A 27652-nucleotide genomic window follows, 5' to 3' on the forward strand; every position below is an offset into this window, starting at 1 on the left:
GGAATAGATATCCTGTCTTATGGCAGGAGTACCTCAATTTTTTAAGTTGACCAAAAGGAGGTAGAAAATGCTATTGCCTTACAATGGCAATTGATGGCACTAAACGTGCGACAAATCTCGCCCGGGACCTATTCTATCTCCCAAAATTACACAGATCATAGACTGAATACAATACCGCTCTTTTCAAACATACTAATCTTACATATGCGAGTGTTTAGCATTTCTTTGACATCTATGGTTCAATGCATAGGTACCGCGTGAACGTTGTAGAGCAGGGCGATATATTCAAAAATTGTATTCATCTAATTGCTATGGTAGTTAATCCGATTATTAGCTCACTTCGACAGCGAATATATCGCCTGCCTGCACTACAAAGGGTCTTTATCCCTATTCTTTGACATATATGGTTCAATGCAGAGGTAACGCGTGAAAGGTACCAGTGCAGTGCGATATATCTAAAACTTGTTTTGACCTATTGCTATGATAGTTAATCATGTTACATCAGCACTTCTACGGCGAATACGTCTTGGAATAAATATCCTGTCTTATGGCAGGAGTACCTCAATTTTTAAGTTGACCAAAAGGAGGTAGAAAATGTTATTGCCTTACAATGGCAATTGATGGCACTAAACGTGCGACAAATCTCGCCCGGGACCTATTCTATCTCCCAAATTACACAGACACAGCACTTTCATACGAGCAAAGTCGTTGACCATCGTCGTTACTTGAATAGGTTGTCGGATGTCAATTTACCACAAAGGAATAGTGAAAATCGATACTGATAAACTCATATTAGGTTATTAACTTCATCTCAAGGGTATATTTCGTCAGTCGTTCTTTGAATGAAATACAATTTTATTTTACGTTAAAAGAGACAAAACATATAAATGGGCAATTTAAAGCAAGTATATAATAATCCGGTGCGTCTTAAGGCTATGATTATATTGACGACTAGAAGACGTAAACGTCATGCGTCGTTTCAGACTAGACGTCTATAGATGAGTTGTATTAATAATCCTGGCACATCGACGGTCAATGATCAAGCGTTCGTTGATACCAATTGAGAGATTCATAGCCTGCCAAGTTTTTCTATGATAACATTATATTATTGATATAGTAAGTAACTATCAATAGTCATTCACCTTTATTTCCATAATGGAATAAACCAGGCAAAATACATATCAGATATCAAATACCTAGAAATATTAAACGAAACGATTATGGAGGGAATGGTCGAAAGGCCAAGACACAAAAACGTGCTCCATAATTTGTTCGAAAGATGAGATAAGACACGATATGTATTTTCCCAAAAGTTTTCAATTGATATGGATTCTTTGATGTGTCTTTTTAGGATGAGAGTATTGACTATAATACACGTAGAAGAAATATATTTCAGCAAGATAGAGAATTAGAAAGTACTTTACTATAGCCGCAATTTGCGGACAGCTACAAAGTAGTGTAAAAACGCTCATAGTACCTGTGTTTTTTTACTAAATGGTTTTTCCTGCGCTTGGTTCCGGAGGGGCGAGAGTTAATAACAGAAACAACCATGAAGAAAAGAATGAACTCGAAACGTACTTAGTAGCCTATAATCAAAACACAAGATCACGGGCCATTGATCTGGAAACTTGACGTAGCGTGCGTCATCCTTGGGGAGGGGGGGGGGGATCACCGACCATGTTGGGAGGGTGTGTGTGTACGATCCGCGGTTGTGGAGTTATGTGCCAAAAAGGGCCGTAGGTCAATTTTTAACTTGTACAAGGGTAAAATATTAAAGTTGCTCCGATTTTCATAAAACTTATTTGTCTAACTTCAGGCAGTGAGAAAAGGATAGGGTGATGTGATGTATAGTTAATTTGTTAGGTGGTCAAAAAGTTATAGATCTACGAGTTCAAATGGCAATTGGCCCGTTGAATCGGTTGATAGGTTCTACCTACGTAACTATACATCACAGATAGTGGAAACCTATCTTCTCTCACTGCCTAAAGCTAGACAAACAATTTGGTACAAGTTTCATGAACATCGGAGCAACTTTAATTTTAACAAAGTTGAAATTACTTGGTCAATGTGACCTGCTTACTTACACGCTAAAGTATGTTAGATGCCACGAAGTAGGCTAAACCCAATAAAATAACAGTCAAATAAATGCAACAATGTATTGAATACGGAAAGTGCACATGGCTGTGATAGGATTATAGGTATACTGCGCTCAAATGTACTTACGCCAATCTATATCAATCCAATATGTTCAAAATCCATTACGCATCGAACTAAGAAAAATTAAAGTGGAAGTACTGTATCTGCGTGTGCGTATGTTGCCTTTGCGAAATACGTATTCTTCATAAATGCAAGCATATTTTAAGATCCACCTTATTGGTACTAAATATAAACAAAGTATAGATTCGGACGGAATATCAGTGTTGCCCACGTGAACACTATATGAATGACGTAAAATCTAAAAGATCAGAATCAATCTGAATTTGAGATTGCTTTTTATGCCCCATTGTCACTGACAACTATCACCCGCCCTAGTTGTCATAATAGACTTTTAACATCGAGTGTAAGTGAAAATAATTTAGTAAAGTGTGCACTGATGTCCTTTAAGGTTAAAAGATGATTGAATAAAAAGGTAATAATGCATCAACACATTTGCATGCTAGATACGGGGAGTATGACATTGAAATACAGCAAGAAAATCAAGCGGCCAATTGCATATCTGCTATTTGTAGCAATGGCACAAATGAATGCAGTGAAAATTTATGATATTATATTCTCGATTGATGTGCAGGGTAGTATTTTTCGCACCTTTCTCTCTGGGCATACATATCTCGTGACGTTTCAACCAGGGTCTGAGCAGAGCAAGATATTTTGCAATGTAGCCTTAACTAACTAACTTAACTTGACACAGACAATGTTCCCACGTGAATTTATACTTCAGTCGCTATATGAGCAATTCGATACGCGTGTCTATACTTCTGGGGGTAACGAGACATCTCTCAGATCATATTATCGCTTCTTTAGTTAAAGATGGATAGGACTTGCTTTATTGATCTTTAATCTAACCAGAAATTTTTTATGCTAGATTTGTTTACGATTGAGAAAGGTTTCTCCTTTTGTATGAGTATTTTTAGGGAAAGTACCGAGGATAAAATCTCCCTTTTTTAATCACAGAAATGTAATATTTCAAAATTCATCTCTATAGTATTCAGATTTCCATATGAAAATAATAAAGACAGAATACGTCCCTGGTAACAACTGTTTTGATTAAAGCAGTAAGTATAATTACGTATTGCAGTTTGCAATGGCCGAATGACTGCTCTACTACACACAGTTTTGATATCTGTATTGTTTCAGGTCATTAGGGAGATTTTATAGGATTTGAAATCGGTCAGTTTCATAAATTACCCAGTTGTTGCTTTACTCCCTTGAGTCACGTCCTGACTTTGTTCTGATTGCTAAGAAGCTGCACGTTGTCATTTGTGAACACCAACGTGTAGATAATAAATAAATCTATATATTTTCTTACGTTTACTTTTTTAGATGAGGGAACGTTATTGCTTGGTTTGATTAAGATAGTTTGAATGCATATGATATTGAATACCGTAATCAAGCTGCACAATTCTATTTTTGCAGGATTGGTTGGACTTGCCTTCTTAATTTCTTAACGAATCCCCCCTACGAAAGGATTCGTTTGGACCAATAAAATTAAGTTAAATATAGTGAATATGATCAGTTAAATTACACACATACGTTTCATGGCACAAAAATATACCTTAAGGGATATTGCAAGTATCGGTAATGTTTTTTTGGAATGATCGACTGCGGAAATCAAAACACTTTAAAGCATGTTTGACAGGCAGAATGCTGGCTAGGAGCGATCAGGAAACGCTATAATGGAATTACGACATTTCTGATGAAACTCGAGCAATTGATAAGGCCTTTTTACAAAATCACGAACAATGCATTCTCTTCACTTTCAAGTTTTTTGTAACTGTTTTGTCTATAACAGACCATTCCATGCCCAGAAAGTAGAAAGAATACATTTTCTTGATTTTATAACCCGGCCTTAATAATTGACAGCTATAGATTCAAATTGCATACACGAAAGTTCAAAACAATATGCACATTTTTTTCTTTTAAATAAGGTATATACTTATTACAAATCACCTACGCCATTGTTATTCTAGGTTAGTAATGGAAGATAGGAACATGATCTCTATAATTAAACCTTTTATGTTCTACACCTTTCTCCTGAAATGAGAGGTTTGCTTGTCAAGGGCATTTAAGTGACCACATTGGCATTTGGAAACGTTGTCATTTCCAAGTCCTTTTTTAGCCTACAATATGCAGTAAAGACATTTCTTCAGATCACTCTGGTGTTAGTTTTTTTCAATCGTCATCGGACAATAATTGAATCCGTATATCAGGTGTCAATCTATAACACAGCACAACTGGTGTAAAAACCGCAAGTTTCCCACAGCTTTTTCGATAACGTAAATGAGGAAACCATTTATGAGTTCTTGAATTATTACCTGTTTCTTTGCTGACTATTCGTAACTTCTTGGCGATTCTTAGTGAGGATATCCAGTGTCAGGAAGTGGCACACTGCCAATTTATGCTAGCGCAAAAAGTAATTGCTCCTTACAATTCCTACTCTGGTTATGCCTACTTAGAGAATAGATGGAAAGGAAGGAAAGCGCATGAATACACATTATGTTATACAATCTCTCTAGAGAAGTATTCTAAACACGCGTCTAAAGACACTTCCGGTTTGGCTTTTAATGAAAACTGTACTGGCAATATGAGGTCTATCAAGGAACGCGCGCCTTTTATCAGCTTATTAACGGTATCATACGCGTTTTGATTTAATCGGTACTGCATTTGGTTCTGACAAATGGAGACATTATTTCGTTGATCGGTTTGTAACACAATACAAAAATGGAGAATGCAATCACTCGGCGTGTTTTTTTAGGGGACACACATTTGGAAAAAGCAACAACAACGGTTCGCGTTTTTGATGTATTTAGGCTGAATTTATTATAAAAGGTTTGTTTTTTGATGATCACAATTTTTATCATTGCTTAAAATTATGTCAGCGACTCAATACGCTACAATTTTTACTTTGATTTCTTTAAATACTTTATTTGTTATGATAAAGTGAATCCTCTTGGCCCTCCTCTACACTGTACGCAAAAACACTTCTGAAGCCTCTTGGTATGTAGGTTATCCAAAAACAGTTCTGTAATCATTATCTAATAAGCACAAAGTGCTGACGTGTTTTTTATTACAATCCAAGTTAACTCGTAAGATGACCCTAATTATATGTGACGTGTCATGTCAAAATCAGACACTTTTGGGCAGGTTATAAATTTTGAGGTTTTTACATATCTTAAATATAGAGATATTTTACTCCATAACGCCATTTTCCCCAATGAAATCGGGCATTCCTAAGCGAAGATAATGAGTTCGTAAGTTATGGTAATATAAAATTGGAAATTGAGATATCGGCCTTTAAAAATATTATTGACAATATTGAGAGTAGGAATTACCTTGAAAAATGTCTCCAAAAATACAAGATGCCAGTTATATTCCGGTCTGAAACTATCAGACAATATTTTTAACATTAATAACATCACAAATTTGCAACAAACCCAAATTGTGAAACAATCACCCCGGGCAGATTTTTGGCTATTTCTCCATTTACGATCCTGCCCAAAAGTGTGCTTTTGACATGACACGTCACATATACATTTTTGATCAGATCCATTGGCAACTTGAACACATTAAATTTGAAGCCTTCAGTCGTGTGTTCTCGTTATAAATACCATTATTGCACTTCACACTTTTGCTAAGAACGTGCTCGACATTGGCGAATGAAATCGAAAGAGGCGTGCATTTTTTATTTTCTCATTGGAATGCCAGTTTGGTTTATTATTAAAGGTCATTGTAGTTATTCCCATGACACAAGTAATCAAGATTTCATTAAAATCGGAGCAACTTTAGTTTTCGTCCCCTGTACAACTTGAAAATTGACCTTCGACCCTTTTTGGCACATAACTTTGCAACCACAATGACCGTAATGTTATCCCCGGGAATACTATCCAATCACAACATGGGTGTATGAATTAAGAACAATCCTAGAAATATGAAAACAATGTCAAAACAAAATTAAGCTTGCAATAGATACCAGATTTTTTTACCAAATAATTTTATGTAACAGCTATTCATAAACTGGAGTGACTATTCATGAATGAGAAACTCTGACATCACTGGTCAATTTAGCTCCGAGAAGTGAAAATAAAGCTCCACGTTATGAAGGTTACGGCCGACCATAGACGTGTCAGCATGTAATACGCGGTATTCTTATGAATGAGGGAATTAAGTTACAACAACAACAATGGCATTTTGCAAACCAAATAATTGACCCCTCCGTAGAGGGCGCCCAAAAAACCAGCATCCAGCGCCCTGGCAGAACAGGGTCCGTTTCTATTGCTCTAAACAATAGAACGCCGTTGTCGTTCTGCAGCCATTCGTAATAGTACGCATCTGTAAACCATATGTCATGATGATTCCCATATCACAAATAAAATGTATTCCCTTCGAAGGGAACCATATCACATTATATATATAATAATGATGTGCCAATACATGTCTTCTTTATTGAAAACTTGACTCCTTTCTTAGCTTGTGTATAACAACCATGACCTACATATTAGAAAGTAAAAAGGGCGAATCACGTAAGCCCCATTGTAATATTGGAAACATGACGCACTGGGTTTTTAAGGAATCAGGAGAGAGTACCGCCGGCATTTTTGGCAAAAGCTGAAATTGGACATTGTGTTACTTGCATCACATCACCGTATCGCTCAAACAAGCACATACTTGCTAAACCTCAAGTTAGTATACGTCTTTTCTGGAGCAGTACCAACAAAGTGGAAATTACTTGGTCAATGTGACCTGCTTACCTACACACTCGTAAAGTATGTTAGACGCCACGAAGTAGGCTAAACTCAATAAAATAACAGTCAAATAAAATCTTAAAAGCGTGCAACAATTTACTGAATACGGAAAGTGCACATGGCTGTGATAGGATAGGTATACTGCGCTCAAATGTACTTACGCCAATCTATATCAATCCAATATGTTCAAAATCCATTATGCATCGAACTAAGAAAATTAAAGTGGAAGTACTGCATCTGCGTGTGCGTATGTTACCTTTGCGTTTAGCTTCGCAAAATACGTATTCTTCATAAATGCAAGCATGTTTTAAGATCCGCCTTATTGGTAGTAAATATAAACAAAGTATAGATTCGGGCGGGATCTCACTGTTGCCCATGTGAACACTATATATATGAATGACGTAAAATCTGAAAGATCATAATCAATCTGAATTTGAGATTGCTTTTTATGCCCCATTGTCACCGACAACTATCACCCGCCCTAGTTGTTATAATAGACTTTAACATCAAGTGTAAGTGAAAATAATTTAGTAAAGTGTACACTGATGTCATTTAAGGTTAAAAGATGATTGAATAAAAAGGTAATAATGCATCAACACATTTGCATGCTAGATACGGGGAGTATGACATTGAAATACAGCAAGAAAATCAAGCGGCCAATTGCATATCTGCTATTTGTAGCAATGGCACAAATGAATGCAGTGAAAATTTATGATATTATATTCTCGATTGATGTGCAGGGTAGTATTTTTCGCACCTTTCTCTCTGGGCATACATATCTCGTGACGTTTCAACCAGGGTCTGAGCAGAGCAAGATATATATGCAATGTAGCTTTAACAAAGCAAGTATCACAACTAACTTGACATAGACAATGCTCCTACGTGAATTTATACTTCTGTCGCTATATGAGCAATCCGATACGCTTGTCTATAATTATACTTCTGGGGGTAACGAGACATCTCTCAGATCATGTTATCGCTTCATATCTCGTCTGAGAGCAAGATATGCAATATATCCTTAACAAAACAAGTATCATAACTTGACACAGACAATGCTCCCACGTAAATTTATACTTCAGTCGCTATATGAGCAATTTGACACGCGTGTCTATACTTCTGGGGATAAGAGACATCTCTCAGATCATATTATCGCTTCTTTAGTTAAAGATGGATAGGACTTGCTTTATTGATCTTTAATCTAACCAGAAATAATTGTTTATGCTAGATTTGTTTACGATTGAGAAAGGTTTCTCATTTTGTGTGAGTATATTTTAGGGAACGTAGCGAGGACAAAATCTCCCTTTTTTAATCACAGAAATGTAATATTTCAAAATTCATCTCTATAGTATTCAGATTTCCATATAAAAATAATAAAGACAGAATACGTCCCTGGGAACAACTGTTTTGATTAGAGCAGTAAGTATAATTACTTATTGCAGTTTGCAATGGCCGAGTGGCTGCTCTACTACACACAGGTTTGGTGTCTGTATTGTTTCAGGTCATTAGAGAGATTTTATAGGATTTGAAATCGGTCAGTTTCATAAATTACCCAGTTGTTGCTTTACTCCCTTGAGTCACGTCCTGACTTTGTTCTGATTGCTAAGAAGCTGCACGTTGTCATTTGTGTACACCAACGTGTAGATAATATATAAATCTATATATTTTCTTACGTTTACTTTTTTAGATGAGGGAACGTTATTCCTTGGTTTGCTTAAGATAGTGTAAATGCATATGATAAAATTCTATCTTTGTGAATACCGTAATCAAGCTGCGCAATTCCATTTTTTGCAGGATTGGTTGGACTTGCCTACTTAACTTGGCATCCATTTCTACGAAGGGATTCGTTTGGACCAATAAAATTAACTTATATTTAGTTTGAATATGAGCAGTTAAATTATGCCCATACGTTTCATGGCACAAAAATATACCTTAAGGGATATTGTAAGAATCGGTGATGCTTTTTTGTAATGATCGACTGCGGAAATCAAAAAACTTAAAAACATGTTTGACAGAATGGTAGCTAGGAGGGATCAGGAAATGCTATAATAGAATTACGACATCTCTGATGAAACGATAATTGATAAGGCCTTGTTACTAAATAACGAACAATGTATTCTCTCCAGTTGTAGCTGCTTTTCTATAACAGGCCATTCCATTCCCAGAAAGTAGCACGGGAGAACACATTTTCTTGATTTTATAACCCGGATTTAATAATTACCAGCTATAGATTCAAATTGCATACATGTAGTTCAAAACGATATGCAAAATTAGGCAGCTTTATTTTCTTTTAAATAAGGTATATACTTATTGCAAATCATCTATGCCATTGTCTGTAATGTGTGGACAAATATCATATAGCTGTATAGACATATAGTTTAAATAAATCAATTTGGGGTGGCAAAATATGTATTGGCTTAATAAAAATTGTCCAATATTACTAAAGCATTTTCTACCCTGACGTGGCAGTGACGTCACTGCGCATTTCATTGGGCGCAGCTACAAATCGCTAGTGTACGCCCAAAAAGCTGGCGTACACACTCACCAGTCTTCCATGTCGTAGTTATCGCTTATTGAGGCAGCCAAGAAACAGCTTTGACGTCACTGCCACATCAGGCTGGAAAATGCTTTACATACACATGTTAAAACATAAATGTTTAAAAAGGTCACATTTGTGAAACTATACCAAAAGCAAATACAGTTGGAAGCTATGTTATTCTAGGTTAGTAATGATACCTCTATCATAAAACCTTTTTTTGAAGTTCTACACCTTTCTCCTGAAAGGAGAGGTTGCTCACCAAGGGCATTTAAGTGACCACATTGGCATTTGGAAACGTTGTCCTTTCTTAGTCCTTTTTTAGCCTACAATATGCAGTAAAGACATTTCTTCAGATCACTCTGGTGTTAGGTTTTTTTACAATCTTTATCGGGCAATAACTGAATCCGTATATCAGGTGTCAATCCATAGCACAGTCAAACTGGTGAAAAAGCCTTACGTTTCCTGCAGCTTTTTAGATAACGTAAACATGGTAAATGAGGAAACTATTTATGAGTTCTTGAACTATATTAACCTGTTTCTTTGCTGACTCTTCGTAACTTCTTGGCGATTCTAAGTGAGAATATCCAGTGTCAGGAAGTGTCACACTGCCAATTTATGCTAGCGCAAAAAGTAATTGCTCCTTACAATCCCTACTCTGGTTATACCTACTTAGAGAATAGACGGTAAGGAAGGAAATCGCATGAATACACATTATGTTATACAATCTCTCTACAGAAGTATTCTAAACACGCGTCTAAAGACACTTCTGGTTTGGCCTTTAATGAAAACTATGCTGGCAATATGAGGTATATTAAGGAACGCGCGCCTTTATTGAAGCTATCACACGCGTTTTGATTACGATGTAGATTCATTAAGACAAACTGGTCGTTATTCAATTGCATTCAGCATCACGATATTTGTGATCTTCAAACTCTCCACCCCTCATTCTAAACAAAGGTAGTACTAACATTTCCAAGCAGTCATTTTATAATGGCATATTACGAGTTCAAATCTGGAATCCTTGATTGCTTCCTTGCCAATAATAATGTAATGGAGAGGGGAGGAATTTCAATCGGAGCACTATTTCTTCGCTTTTACAAATACTATTTGCTTGAATCTTATAAGCATTTTACAATTTTTATAATCATATATTATTGTAGGTTTTCCTGCGCATATTTTAAATTTTATACTGTAATGGATTGTATTATGTAATCTTTTTTTAATCTTTTGTTTGAAGTATTGCCTAGGGTCCACACTTTAGTGGCCTTCGTGCCTTTCGGGGTTCCTTAGAATATGCATATTGTATGGTATGAAGGAATTTGGTCAAATTGACTCCCGGTAGAAAAACACAGGACCCATGAATAGAAGTTGTATCACATGTCTCACATGTCACGAAGGGTGTGATATTGGTTATTCTGATTCCTGGAGTACAGCATCGCATGTTAAATTTAAAAAATTCATGGGATGCTGTAGTTAGTTAACAATATCAGGCCGTTATTAGTGAATGATTAAATAAATAAATAAATAAATAAATAAATAAATAAATAAATAAATAAATAAATAAATAAATAAATAAATAAATAAATAAATAAATAAATAAATAAATATAAAAAATGAATAATAACAATAAACATATAAATAGGCCATGTCACTCAGCCTTGATCTTTTAATCTTCTTAATTTTCATGAAAACAACGTATTAAAAAAACCCACATTTTGATAGCTAAAGATCTTTAGCATCCAACTAGCATGTTGTTGTTTTCCATATCTTGGTAAACATGTCTGAAAATTAAAACACTTATTTACATAAATAGAAAGCAAAATAATACTTATTTACTTGACATTATTTTGCCGTGACATATATTCTGAGGTAGTGTTTCTCTGTCTAGCAAAGGAAACAAAATTTGTTTATTATCTAGACGGTGGGTTTTCCGAGACACAACATGATACATCTTTGCAATCAGTACAAAATGAGGACATGACTTAAGGGAGTAAAGCAACAACTGGATGATTTATAGTACTGTCATGATTGCCAATCTTATAAAGTCTCTCTGATGACCCAGAACTGAATGAAAATACAGTTTACGAATCGTCGATAACAAATTAGTAAGACTATCACTCAGCATTTACAAACTCAGAAGTAATATGGCCACAGCTTAACTATAAATACATCCTAAGCTTTATGTTAGGGGTTTGTGTTTTACAGTAAATGTCAACATATTAGGTAAATGATATGATATTTACTATTATTTTGTCATATAATACGGACCAAAATGAGTGACATTCTGTTCAATTATTAGCACGTCAGGCTTGTTATTGCGCGTTTCAAAAATTAATATAAATTTCATACAATTTCATACTGGCAAGTCACTGTAGACTATTTATATAAAATGCAATATAGCTCCTATTTGTCATATACTCCAACTAAAAGTTTGGAATCATTCCGATGAATTTCAATTTTTGACTTTCCTTAAGAGTCGGAGCGGTTTCTGAGCTTACGGTGTTAGTGCTCAAATATGGAGAAACATGAAGCACACACTCACTGGAAATGGTATAGATTCAATTCGTGAGGCTCATTGTAATAGGTTTCATTTCCCCCCATGTGCATGAAGTTTAATGGGAGGGGGAGGAGCGAAATGTGTCGTGTTGACCTATTATTTATCATAACTCAATATGTGACACGATCTGGTCCATGGGGGCCAAAGGCGGCAAATTTGAAACTGAGATAAAGGTAAAAATAAGGAATAAAAAACAATAAAATACATAACAAAATAGACATCAAAAAACTTTAGAACCAAGTATGCTAGACCTTTGCTGTTTTCAGTAAATGATAGACTTATGTATGTATAATGTAATAATTGTAATGTAACAATTTTCAACAATGTCTCCTTTAGCCCACATGGACCAGATCATGTCACATATAATACATATGGAAATATTAAAGTGACTTCCTTGACTCGTTTCCTATGAGATCAATGCAATACCCTGCACAAATAAACTGTATTATTTAAGCAAAATTACCAAAGCTCACAAAAGCTTATACTTTCCAAATTGAATCTGAAATTACATAGCTGTAAAAAATTTTGTTTGGATTTTGTAAGCCAAAATGTGTTTAAAAAGAGTTTAACAATCCTGGTATTATTTACATAGTATGTTATGGGCTTTCAAGTGTTCACAATCGGCTTTCATATGAAAATGGATTGAAATTATGAAATACCAGCATGACAACCCACAACAAATGTGTTTAAGGCCATTCAGCAGATTCAGAGAAGGTTATGCAGTTGATGAAATCACACCATCCTTCTGTAATTATGTAGAAGCCATATATGTATATTACACATTATAGAAATTCTACAGTAAATCGTTTGAATCACGGGAGCTATAACATGTAACGTCTCTTACCTACACAAGATTTATATTTATTCCCGGGTATTTATTTTTAAAAGCTAACATTTTGTTGTGGTAACGTAGAAAATCGACAACGAGTCAATGACAATATTTGTTGTTGACGACATGCATTATGTCACTATTATTATAGGTCTCCGAATATGGAAAATTAATTTGGTGTAATTAAAAACTAACAATTGAATCTATAAAGTAATAAAAATTCTTGATGTTGAAACTTAAGCACAGAAAATTCTATATTTCAAATTTGAAAGAAATGTTAATGTTCTTCTTTGAGCATTTATCGTTAAAATGATAGGTCCACCAAACCAAATTACCGAACCATGCACATGCCATCATCGCGACATCAACACTACGATGTAATGTGACCATAAACATTTAAATGCATTGTGTATCAAGAGCTCATGAATATTACGCTCAGTTTCTGAAACAGATATGATATTATTGGAGTTCTAGAAGTAAAATTAAGGAGCATACAATGAATGCTAAACGAACGGGTCCAAATTGAAGTCAAAACCACAAAAGAATACAAAATATAACAAGGTCACACAACTGATCAACCAATTGATATTAGATCGACAAATACATTCTCATTTTGGTCATGAGGAAGCCATTGATTTGCATAATTAGGTTTTGAATATATCGTACTAGATGCCTCAAAACATGTTCTGCTAGATTACCATTCAGTTTGGGCACTCAGTCTGCGAAACGTGTTGTTTTGGTGCATTACTAAAAAATGTTTTGTGCTTAAAAGCATCCAATGTTCTACAAAAGTATTATGGATTAGAAACTTCTTTATATACCTGGATGAATAGGTAGTCAACAACAACGGAAACGGACATCTTAGTTTGCAGATATGCATGTATACGTATTATTTTAAGCTCGAGGCCGAAATTCCAACCCTTTACGGATATGAACAACGGGAAAACATAGATCTGCTTAACATGCAGATGGTTTCAAGTGATATGTGTTACGATCTTAAAGCCGTGCAACATGTTTGTGAAGGAGAACACAAGCAATATGATATGAAAAAGCACCACCTTTGTGGAGCATTTCAGAATAGTGGTCGTCACCCCCTAGCATAACCCTAACGATATACTGGCCAACATGGGGTTCCTCACCACTTTATCTCACAGCAATATATTGGTTCTAAGGTTTGGTTTTAGGGATAGTATTAGGGTTATGGTTAGGGACATAAAATTTCGAAGGTAAGACCATTATACTTTAAATCACAATTTATACATACATTTGTGCAAGGAAAATGGTAAACAATACTTACCGTAAAAATATACATTGTTTTGGGGTATTCCTTTCTTCACCCGGCAACCATATTCCAATATACACGAGGTTCATAAGGAAAACTGTCTACTACTACAGAAAATTTAGTACTCTGACACTGTGTAATAGTTGATATCAAAACAGGTATGACGATCTGAAATGAAGACAGAGAGATATAGGTAAATCAGTCAGTACGTACGTACCTGTTGTTGTGTCATGCGTGTTTATCCATTTTGTTCATTCTTACACGGCAATCTAATGATATACGGTAAGGTATTTACTTAGTATTGTATATATTAAATGTCCATAGATATAGGTGGCTGGTTAATCGTTCTGTGTACAACTTTAGATTTAATTTAATATATAAGATTACGATGGCAGTATTTGGCGAATGATTTGAATCTAGGAATCTAATATCACTAACAAAAACGTGGATGGGATTGAATAATATCTGATTTATTTGTTATTAAACTGTTTAGATTCAGCATGGATTATTGTAAACAATTATAATGTCCAAGATTGCGTTGCCAGCACCTTTATCGTAAAGAATCACACAGGAGCTTTTTAAAAATCACATGTACTTGAAGTGTTTTTTGAATATAGCACTTACAAACAGCCGCACTTTGCATCGCACTTTACTTTATAAAATCACATACTAAATAAATAGCCTCCAGCTTCCTTTAAAAATGGAATAAACGCAAGTTTATTATGAAGCGGAATAAAAACCAGGGTAAGGTTAAGTTTTTTAAGGGATCTGGAATGAGCGCAATTCGATATGTCTGATGTGCTCTAATGTCCCACAATAAATACTGTCCAAACGTTCATACCCCACCCCTTAATGGATGTAATTCAATGAAACTTAGGAGCTTTGTATCAATTACGTTTGATCAATTTTAGAAAAGAATCTCCAAACACTTGCGACTGACTTGCTGACATCGCTGACATTTTGTCGCTACCAGGACGTGACATTTAACAATGTCAAAGCATTTTATACCGTAGAAGTAGAAGAATCGTAGAAGAAGCCAAAGTTGGCTGCTAAATAGACTTCTCCGTAGCCCACTTGCCCATTTTGCATACTCTGGTTATTACATTTAAACATAAAACTCTGATTTGTATTAATTTGTGTGCAATTGATAGATTTTCACATCTGATCTCTGTTTATTAGCTTCCCAAGTGAATTGTTCATTATTAAAGTGAGCCATTATACAAGATATGTTGCATTCAATAACATAAGTATACTTACTTTTACTGTCACTAATTATATAAACTCTTTATGACCATTTTACTATTAATTATAATACACATCAGTGTAATTTTGAGCTCCAACAGGATGCGTTCATCATGATTAATAATAACACATTTTTATTTAATTCAAAATTCGACTATGGCATAGTATAGCTGCTAAACTGTTTAGGACTCCTCAAACATTGATTTAACTACCTGGTTTGTGCTGTGTATAAATGTTTAGTTATATATCTGAGGGGTAATGAACTGTGCCATTCAAAATGGTAGTATTTAAGCTCATAATGACTGGTTGATATATCTCTATGATATATGGTTAGATGCAGGTGCTTGAAAGTAAATGAAAACATTGAATTAAATATCATCTGCCATGAAGTCCTTGACCTCATTGATTGTATATCAGAACGTGACAATCGGATGGTCTTGAGAGAATAATGATAATGATGATATCTTATTATTGATGTTTTTTGCATATACTTAGAATAGATCAAGAATAAGTTATTATTAAAACGTATAACTACGTCGAGCTAAATCCATTTAAGGTTAGCAACTATTTTAAACTGTTGCAATTTGGTAGTTCACAGCATCTTACGAATGGCAATGAGCTTTGGCAAAAATTGTATTGATCATTTCATAGCGAGTGTGTAGAAGAATTCAAATATCACAGATATACTTTTGTAGGTCCTGTGGTTCTTGCGTGATGTTGTAAAGAGGGCTGAAACAACAACATTTTTGTAAAACGTGTATAACTCATTAACAACAATAAATCAAGCAAGTTTTCAAAGTATATGATTTGTATAATGAACTTTTGCAAAATATCAAAGTGTTTTTTTTCAATAATATATTGATTTAGACAATGGAAATCGATTTTTTTTGGTTGCTGGGATTGGTTACAAAAGATTGCGTCGCCTTAATTATTTGGGTTTTATAACCAATATCTGACTGGGATTTATATACCTACACTGTGATTTGAATTACGTTTAAAATTGAAAGAGGAGTTTCAATTTCCCTTAAGAGGTAACTGTATAAATTACATGATTTCAACTGATCGAGCTACTAATGTAATTTAATGGTCAAGCTCAGAAGGATTTTGCTCATTATATTCCCATATTGGTTGCTGGAAAATCAGATAGCTTTCGAGCCTTTAAGCTGATTCAAAAGATCAATTAATCATGCTGATTTACTGGCAATCAAAGTGACATTTTCGAGGTTGTTATTCAAAACTAAATAGCTCCTTTAAACCTCTTATAAACTAGATGATATTAGTGTGTATACGCCACGCGAGATTAGGTTAGCGTGCGCATTTCGAATACGCTGCTGCGAATCCAACATGGCGTCACTCTCAACATGAGACGAAACAAACTATAGCATATATTTGAAACTGTCAAAAATGACTTACTTCTCAACATCGCCTTAACATGCGTTTGACACCACTAGATAGTTGGATCCTATTACAATGCATTCGATGCTTGGGAATTAACACTTTTAAAAGTGTTATTTGAATATAAAGGCATGAATAATATTCTGAGATGTCCAGACAATAAGATTTTGACACTTCTGCCATGAGACTGTGATTACACCGAATATAGACTAGATGGATTGCTTCTCTTGCTGTTCAAATTCACACATGTTCGTCGAACTAAAATAGAACGAGCTGTGATATTTACGGCGGTCAAAATGTCACGACATAAATAACGATACGCTCTATTTAAACATCCGTAAGGTGTTATTATTACATTGACCAATACTGCATTATTGTGAATTATGACAATTGAAAGTTCCGTTCTCGAATTATAACAATTTGAAAATCTCACCCTCAATTTTAATCCATTCTACAGAGTCAACGAAACGGTAAAGTATGAAATCTGTTTAAATTTGCATAACGCATTCGGTCACGTTTTATGCGGGCGTCAAAGTTGAAATACCCAACATTTTTAGTTTCCGACGGTACAATTCTTTCAGGGATGCCCTGTAAGTAAATTTAGTGCATACCAATATCAGTAACAATTGGGTCAGAACCATTCCGTGGAATGTTGCTGTGGTGGGCCTCTACTCTTGCGCATTATCTGCTCTATTCCCATAATAACATGGTACACATTTATACCCCTGGGTGGAGAGGGGCAAAGAGAGGTAAAGCCTTTTTATTACCATGATTACAAACATAGAGTGCTGTAGGGTATAAGAAGCGTTTAGCGAGTCGACTGAGAACGTACTTTCAACTTCAGGAAGAATTTTGACTTTATTAGACGTCTGTCAAAATCATAGTCACTTTTACAAGGTAAAAAAGTGCAGACTTTGCAGCTAATGTAGTCTTTCTGTCGCCTGTATTACCTTTAATGAAATACTCATACACATGGCGATAGTGATGATGATTATATTCAGTTGATAATGATAATAATGTTGATGATGATCAAGGGTGGATCCAGGATTTTTCTTCTCTTTTTCACCTCATTTGCTACTCATGATGTATACTGAAAGCCAACTGGAGTCAGGGTTACTCTAAAAGCAGAGTCCAGCCACTCTACAACTATATTTCTAGAATTACTCCATATTGGGAGTCATTTGATTCCCATAAAGAGTTTTGTTGACTCCGCTAAAGAGTCGCCGTTGATGACTCTCTGGTTCTAGAGTAATCCAAACTCCATTTATAGAGTCACTCCGGCTCCATTACAGGGTCACTTCTACAGCCGACTCCAGGAATGCTTACTATTATTAGCTTTACCTCACCCCCGGGACCTCACCGTCAGGTTAAAAGTTTCCTGTGGAATCCAGCTCAAAGCCAAGTTAGCCTACAACATGAAAATACCATACTGTCCAAACACCAATACATGATACACTGTGCGAATTATCATGTATGCTGAACAGCAACAAACAGCAGCAGCATAATGCAAAAAGACCGCTACCACAGCAAAAAACGTGTTCCGCGTCAATTGACTCTGTAGGTGCGACTCCTTTTGAGAGTGAGTCAACTGACACTCTTGCGACAGTCATGCGACTCCTTTTGAGAGTCAGTGCTAGTTTACTCCACTTTGAGAGTTACTCGGCTCCATTCTGGCTATCAGTGTAAATCAGTCCCTAAAGATGGTGACAATGACAACGACGCTGATGATGACGACGACGATGATAATAAATGCTGTTGAGGTCGATGATGATGATGATGATCGTAAAATTGAGATCATAGCCTTAATATTAAATCATTTCAAATCACCTTAGGAAGCTTCAGCGTACGGCATTTAATGTGAAACATATGACAACTTTAAAAGCTAAAGATTAACAACCTTTGCGATTATTCACCTTCCACTATACTCACAAGATAAATATGTCAATATTGTGATGTGAAATTGTACCATTAACCGGACGGACACTAGTCACTTTGCTGTTTAACAATACAGTACTTCCTTCAACTTCGATTATTACATCACACATTATTTTGTTAGTGTTCTGTATTCAATAGGGTGTATACGTGGTTATACTTGGTCACTGATAGCCATACTTAAGGTGGTTTTTTAGAAAGTTTTAAGGTCATGTTGAATTACCTTTTAAATAGATCACAATATTGAAGATCAAATACACCTGCAGTTCTATATAGCTTTGATACATTTTCTTGAATAATGTCGTTACTTATCCAAAATACGTATGTGGCAAAGAATACTTTTATTGGGATGTGGTAGATGAAATATGCCTGCCGTACCATCGTTTTTCAGATATATACACTCTAAATTTTGCAACGGATAATGTAGTTGTGACAAATGGTTGAAACGATTGTTGCACTGTCTTGATGCTACGTACTTTGTATAAATCTGTGAACATATATTGCCTATAATCCAATTAAGCAGCCATAGGTGTCAATTGTCTTTTGGAAAAAGACTCGTAATTGGTAAAAGTAATTTCTTGGCTATTTATACTGCACTAACACATAATTGTCCGAGAATACAAACGCATACTTTCGGGACAACTATGTGTTAGTGCACTTTGTCACGATAATACGGTGTAATTTGTATAAATTGTCTTCTAACAATCACGAGCCTTATCAAAAGACTAATTATGACACATGTGGCCATTTAATGGTAATTATATCAAAATAAATAAGCACTGCATGTACACATTCAAAGTACGTAGCATCAAGAGAGTGCAACAAACGGTTCAACTATTTGTTCACAGCTACATTAACCGTTGTAAAGTTTAGAGTATATATATTGGATACTTAACAAGGTATCTGATAGGGAACCTATATAATAATCTTCATATGAAAAGGAGCTTGAAAGGAGCAGCATTCTATGATAGCAAATACAATCATGTAGTACGCCTGACGCAGATTTTGTCATCCTTTGTATTGACCTATGTAACATACCTTTTGAACCTTTTCAGTTTGATCAAGACTTTAATCATGAAGACAGATGCCATAACATGAGTGTCCTCGCAAACACCTTTAGTCACGTCAATGCTTTTATAAAATCAGTAAAGCTTAGCTTGATCATTTGAGAAAGGCAATAAAAGTGTCATGAAATGTGCATGAAGTGAGTCGCAATATATTAGAGGGATCGACAAGAAATCGTCATTATCCAAACCAACTCTTAGATTGAAGAATTATCATTTAAAGCCATATTATAACATTTCTGTAAAAATAGATTTATTTTCCATAAAATGTTAGCTTTTACTGTCAGATATGTCCACTTTTAATTTTGAGCCGAACAAGTGAGGTAAAGCATAGAAAATTGGAATTTACTACTAGCGCCCATGCATGTTACTCCCGCGGTTGTAATACGGTACGATCCTCGGGGTGTGTGTGTATGTGTATCCCGCACGCCGTGTACGTACTGTGCATACGTGTTCAACTAATATTTCCATCGTAATATTAAAACGCTGGAATTTGACAAAACTACAGCACCTAAAGTCTTGATTTTTGCAGATTATCTTTATTGACTAAAGTACATTACAATCATGTAAAAACCAGAATTTAAATTTTTTTTTGAGGGCGTTCTCCTCAGCAAATGTTATAATATGGCTTTAAGTCTCGTCATCCAAGGTAGGAGCATGGAGGTTCTAAGTATAAAATGGAGTAAGATCGAGATGAGTACCATGTATTACAATCGATCGATTGCTACTTGCAAATATCAACGCTGACTGATTTTTACCCAATCAATTTCCCAAGTATGCGCTCTGGTGTCTCAATGTGCGATTATTTTGAAAATGACAAATATAAAATTGTCGTGTTTCATATTAAAATCAAGGTGATGCTTAGGGAGTGTTCAGAAATACTTTGTTGGTGGTTGGGGGGGGCTGGTAAAAAGGGAGGGGGGGGCAAAAAGTTGTGGACCTTATAAGAGGGGGGACCAAAAGTTTGGGTTTTCAGTGCTTTTGTTCGAAAAAATGATAACACTTAGTGTACACATGTCTATTAATTAATATAACATTAAAGTTGATCAGCAACATGTAACATCTGGGTTCGTCTAAGAAATACTGGCACTTTTGTCATAGAATATTATATCTCTACAAAGTAGGCTACAAACATGATTATGTACCAATCTGATCAAAATACAACTAAATCAAGAAAATATTGCAAATAAATTGGATTTCTTTGCACGTAAACTAAACACTTCACTTCAGTTTACTATTTCTAATACAAAATTATTTTGTACACAGATCCATGGTTAGATTTACCATATACGATAATGGGGGCTGGGGGGGGGTCAAAAATTTTGTCTGTCAAAAGAGGGGGGTCAAAAAAGTTTAGCGGTCCATCGGGGGGTCAAAAAGTTTTCGAGCGAAAAATTTGAGTCTGCTCAATTCCCTTTCATTTGAAAACTAGAAAGCCCAGACCAATAGAGATTATGGACAGGTTGACAATTATGTAGCCCTGAATTAGGATCTCAACGTTGCCCATGTGAATACAAAATAGATGACGCAAATCACAGATCTATCTTAATTTGAGAGTCCTGACACTTTTTTCGTATACACCAGCATTATTTGCAATTCTATTATCAGCGCTTGTTTTTAAAATAAGTTATAAGTGGAAATAAAATGAATTATTCCCACTAGTGAGAGTGTTAATTTTTTATATCATTCTTCGCATCAGGAAATGTGCTGGGGACAGAGCCTTTTCAGTGACTGCTCCAAAGTTTTGGAATGGCTTACCATCTACAATCAAGAATGCTATCAGCATGGACTCATTTAAGGCATTGATCAAGACTCACTTATGTCCTTAATTTTGTTGCTGCCATTGCTTTCTGTATTTTTGTTTCAATTTTGTTGTTTTCTTTTCTCTTGCGCCTTGAATCCCTATGCAAAGGCGCATATAAATACTTGCTGTTTTGTTATGTTATTTCGCTGTGCTCTCAGATCCCACAAATATACTGTGAAAACGTCGAACCGAACCCTTAATCCTTCTGATCAGAAAGTTTTTACGCTAGATTTTACGGATAGTTTGAGATAATGCTACAAATGAAGCAAGCAGCAAATATCATGGGCAGATTTCCCAATCACAGTGCATTGTGGGAATGTATTTAAGCCTCCTCTGTATCATGGGTTTGCAACAGAGGAGGCTTAAAGGCATTCCTACAATGCACTATGATTGGGAAATTTAATCAATATAACCTAATTTTAAAGGCAAAGTCCCCATTGCCACACACACAAAATGGTAATTTTAAAACTGCAGCCAACAAGCTAATAGTTAAGACTTATGACTGATATTTGATTTTCTTACAGGAAACATTCATATTGTCCCACTGCATTAATTTTATTCCTAAGTCTCGATGTTTTGAATGTTAAATAATAGGATAAAAACACCAGATATTTGCACACAATTCCAATGCAAGGTATGACCAACTGTACCACATGTGTACAAAAGCCAGACATACAAGGTCAGAAACCCCATTGGGTTGTGGGAATGTCTTTAAACATCCTCTGGGTGTGCAATGACTGGAGGACTAGCTATGTTACAAACACTTTTGATGTCTGTATTTTCATTTATTTCTAGGTCATTAGAGATATTTTATACCATTGGCAATGTGATACTTCCATAAATCACCAAATTGTTGCTTTTACCAGTTGAGCCATATCCTTACTTTGCACTGATTGCAAAGATGTATCACGTTGTGAACACCAAAGTGTAGATAATAAACATACTGGATATTTTAAGTGCCTTTCTTGCGATTGGGAAAGTCCTCTTTTGTATGGACATTTTTGAGAAAATGCTACGAGGATAAATAACAATTCTGGGTTATTAGAGAGACTCACTTTATTGGATTGGCAATCTGACACTTCCATTTATCACCCAGATGTTGTTTGACTCCCTTGAGCTGATTGCAAAGATGCAGCACGTTGTGACTCGCGAACACAAATAACGTCTAGATAATAAACAAATCTATTAAATTTTTCCTTACGCGTCCTTTTCTAGACAGAGTAAGTTTATTCCTTGGTTTACTTTATGATCGTTTGAAAAATAAAGTTCAATTTAAAGATAGCGTATGCACACTTATATCTCGCGACTTATCATCCAAATGGAAATTTGGCTTTATTGTTGTCAATAATTTAATTACGATTTGTTGAATTACATTCTGCACATACGTCTCATCGCAAAAAATTCCTTATGGATAAAAACTGATATTGCGCTAGAGAAATCTGTGATGTTGATATGGAATGATCGACTCCTGAAATCAAAACACTTTAAAACATGTTTGACAGGCAGAATGCCGACTAGGAGCGATTTGGAAACACTGTAATGGAATCACGTCATATCTGGTTAAACGCGTACAAGTCTTGGTCTGAAATAGGTAGCACTTGATCAGTACGGGTTACAAAATCACGAACAATATATTCTTTTTTTACTTCTCTAGGAATGAAATGTTTTAAAATAATTGTCAGTAATTCGTATGTCTCATAGAATGCTGTTTAGACATTGAGTTAAAAATACAAAAATTGATCTGTATTGAAAGAATGTCAATTCAAAAGAAAGTCTTGTCAATTTGGCACCGGCATGTCAATTTTGCTCCTACTTAAAGTACATATGTTTTAAAAGGTCTAATCTATGAAGCGAGTCCATGCGATTGCAGCGAAGAGCTCAATGTTATACTAGGCTAGTAATGGGTGGAAGAAAGTTCTACTCTTAAAAACGCTGTTCTTTCCATTTGCATTTTTCTGCATATAACATGTAGACATTTTTCGAAAGGCTTTTTCATTCCTTATCATTGAATTCGTGTAATATTTAAATTAGTAGCACTGTGCAACTGGAGAAGCCGTCGCGATAACGTAAATGAGTAAATATTAATTGTTCCACTACTGACTGTGCGTAACTTCTTGGTGATTCTAAGTGGGGATATCCAGGAAGTATCTAAATGCCAATTGACCCTAGTACAAAAAGTAAAACTCATTCAAATTCTTACTCTGTAATGCCTACTTAGAGAACAAATGATAAGGAACCAAAGTGCCTGAATACACTCTGTCCAGAGCATGCAGAGAGGTATTCTAAACACGCGTCATTAGAGTAGGTAGAAAGACACTTCTGTTTTGCCCTTTAATGAAAACTGTGCTGACAATTTGAAATTTAGTAAGGACCATACGCCTTTGGAATATTATTGAAGCTGACAATATGAGATCTATTAAGGAATGCACGCCTTTTGAATAGTCATCATGGTTGGATTCAGATGTAGATTCATTAAAACATATTGGTCGGTGGTACAAAGCAAACCCAACAAAGTAGCGTCACATGATGTTGCTAATTCAGATCCTTGGAGTACAGCATCATATTTTGACAATGATATTGAATTATGATTCAGATTCAGATCAGATTTATTATCAAAATTCAAATTCATGGGATATATTGTAAATTTCTACAAGTACATATGCACGTTCTACAAGTACTTTCCTATTGGCTGGGGTTTTAGATGTACTTCCAGAATTCATAGCAGTTAGTTACTAATGATTATAATCATACGATAGATCTTTAAAATCCAACTACACATATTTTATTTGCATACATGTCTGAAAACTAAAATACTTATTAACTTTACATTTATTTGCCGTGACATGTTAATGCTCCTCAGTCTAGCAAAGTAAAAAAAAAAAACGCGACGAGATATTCAATAGATTTGTTTACTATCTAGACAGTGGATTTTACGAGACACAACATCTTTGCAATCAGTACAAAGTGATGCCATGTCTCAAGAGAACAAAGCAACAACTAGATGATTTATAGAACTGTCAGATGACCAATTCTATAAAGTCTCTCTGATGACCCAGAAATGAATAAAAACACAGACAACAAGTCTTCAACAACAGGTAATACTATCACTCAGCAATTGCAAACTCACAGAAGTAAATGTTCACAACAAGCTGCTGCTTTTAGTATATAGTGGCTTGTATTTTCCAGTAAATGTTAACAAATTGGACAAATGTTATGAAATTTGTCATATAGGTAGAAAAAATGAGTGATATTCTGTTCGACTAATTATACGGTTTGTTTCGCTCGTTTCAAATATAAATTTAATATAAGGTCACCTTTTTTTTTAAACTGCTACTATACTAGTTCTAGTTACCAGATTAGAATTATTCCGATGGATTCCAATGTTTGACCTCCATTAAAAAGGAAAAAGAAATAAAACAACACCTTCATATTTAAAGGAGGTTGCCGAGAAAAATTTAAAGAAATGTTGATGTCGTATTTGAACGTTTGTCGTTGTAATAATACGTAAATAAAATACGTAATAACACATAAACCAAATAACCAAACACATGCCCCGTCATCAACACCACGATACAATAAACATCCGGAACATCTTTTTAAATCTTGTGTATCGAAAGCTCGCATAAGTGATCAAATTCAGTTAAGATATCTCTTTACAGCCACACGTATAAACTTAAGAAAAATGCAATGAATATCCAAACGATGGAGTTCTAATTAAAGTCAAAATCCCACAAAATGAAATAATGTCAAACGATTTGGTCACGCAATTGCTAATAGATCCATAAGTACAATTTGTTACGAGGGGGCATTAATCGAGATCATTTACTGATTTGCTATAAATTTACATCGTATTTCTAAAACATGTTCAGCTAAAAATACTAAGGTTTGGGTAGTCTAAAAGAAACTTGTTGCTTTGGTGAATTATTTTAAAAATCTGTTGGTACTCATCCAACATTCTCATAAAAAGGATTATGGAAAAGAAACGTCTTTAAATGCGAATACCTGAATGTTAAGGTACTAAAACACAACAACATCTTTTAGTTGCAGATATACATTCATACGTATTATTTTAAGCTTAAGGTCGAATTCCACCCTTTACGGATATGACTAACGGGAAGAAATAGATCTACTTAACATGCAGATGGTTTCAGGTAATATGTGTGCAATCTTAAAGCAACATGTATGTGAAGGAAAACACAAGCAATATGATATGAAAAAGCACCACCTTTGAGGAGCGATTTCAGAATAGTGGTCATCACCCCAAGCATAACCCTAACCATAGTCTCTTATCCTCACCATTTCATCTCGCAACAATATACATAATACATAATATACATACAATTATGCAAGGGAAATGTTCACAATGCTTACCGTAAAAATATGCATTGTTCGGATATTCCTTGTCTTGATCCAGCAACCATATTCCGATATGCACTAGGTTCATAAGGAAAACTGTTTACTACTACCGCACATTCAGTGCTTAGGCTGACACTGAGTAACGATCTGAAATGAAGACAGAAAGATGTAGGTAAATCAGTCAGTTCGCGTACGTTAGTGGATGTGTCATGCGTGTTTAGTCCAGCCGAACTTCGGCTGGACTATTGTTTTTCAGCAATTTTTTTCTTTCTGTAAACATTTCAAGGTCATTTGATATAATTTGCTCTAGCTCCATCATTATTTGACCGATTATGACCATTATTATGTTTTGATGAATCCAAGTGTGTGAAAATATTGGATTCAACACATAATTATGATAAAATTGGATGCTTTACGCCCAATATTTATTGGTCTCGCTATGAGTTTTAAAATATTGTACGTCTCGTCCAATATTTCAAAACTCATAGCTCGCCCAATAAATGGGCTCAATCAATTCAATTTTATATCAAACTTGGACAAAAGCTCCACTGCTCCAGCCTTTACATTGTGACATAAGCCATTTGGGGTCAAACGTCACTGATGAATAATTGTGGCTAAAAAGTGATTTTCACCTAACATGCTCCTCCTCCTATAGATTATATGGTAAAGTAATGAGATTTGGACATTAAACTTTGCTACAGCCGAGGTCTATGGGGTAAACACATACTTGGGGTCAATGGTCCTTAAAGAGGTATTATCGATACATAACCAAATACGTTAAAAACGCTTATTTCCTACAGATTACATAGTACAGAGATGCGACTGACACATGTCAATATACATTGAAATTAGCTGGTGTCTATGGGATGAACACATATTTTTTAGTTCAAGGTCATAATAAACTTGAAATCTACTATTTACTGCATATTAAGTCTGTTTTGTGGTCAAAAATCAATTTTAATGAAAATTAGTATAATGGTTCTGATATGATTAAAAATATGATGGAGGTCATTCCAAGGTCACCAGAGGTCAATCAAAGGTCAATTTTTGTTTTGTTAGATAGATTGTTATTAAACTTATTGCCAATAATTTTTACGAAAAGACAATTTGGTCCAAAGTCATATCAAGGCCATCAGAGGTCATTTCAACTTCATGGTCTTACAAGACCGCAGCATATCTGGATATCCATTCTTTTGCAGTAGACATGTCTTATGCAACAATCCCAGGACATAGGACGTTTACTTAATATTGTATTCAGTGATTTTGTAAATGTGATATTCATGAAAGATAAAAGCAACATAATAGGGGAACTATTATTAATTAATTATGTTTTTCAGATTTCACACCACCAAATAGAATTATATGGTTGTGCGCCCTTAATTTTACTTCTCAGAAAAAACCAATGTATGCATTAAAATGAGCAGAAATTTGCATAATTTTGGCAAAATTTGGATTGGTCATGATTAGTAATGTTAAATACTACAAGTGTACCACAGATGGGAGAGATCGAATAACTTTTAATAATAATTTTAAGCAGCCTATTCTTTACAGAAACACTGGCATGATTTTGCCTGTAAAATAGGCAATTCCCGGCCATCGTAGACTTCGAGGGCCAGTCGTAAAAAATAATGACGGTCAACCTATATTTTCTTCCCACCCAGAGGGATCAGGCAAGGGCTGATTTCCAACCATCATA

At 35.1% G+C, this 27652-nt stretch overlaps 1 protein-coding gene across 4 annotated transcripts in view; it reads right to left on the minus strand.

The window, feature by feature from the left end:
• The window catches only part of LOC140148323 (uncharacterized), a 291837-nt gene that overhangs the window by 12916 nt on the left and 251269 nt on the right, over window positions 1–27652 (minus strand). For all 4 annotated transcript variants that reach the window (XM_072170234.1, XM_072170232.1, XM_072170235.1 and 1 more), the window contains 2 exons: window positions 25972–26103; window positions 14179–14331 (listed from right to left, as the gene is read on the minus strand). In XM_072170234.1, the coding sequence (XP_072026335.1) occupies window positions 14179–14193 (15 nt within the window). In that variant the 5' untranslated portion in view covers window positions 14194–14331; window positions 25972–26103. The remainder of the gene's footprint in view (window positions 1–14178; window positions 14332–25971; window positions 26104–27652) is intronic.

Source organism: Amphiura filiformis, chromosome 3 (genome assembly GCF_039555335.1).
Source record: "Amphiura filiformis chromosome 3, Afil_fr2py, whole genome shotgun sequence".
Lineage (NCBI taxonomy): Eukaryota > Metazoa > Echinodermata > Ophiuroidea > Amphilepidida > Amphiuridae > Amphiura > Amphiura filiformis.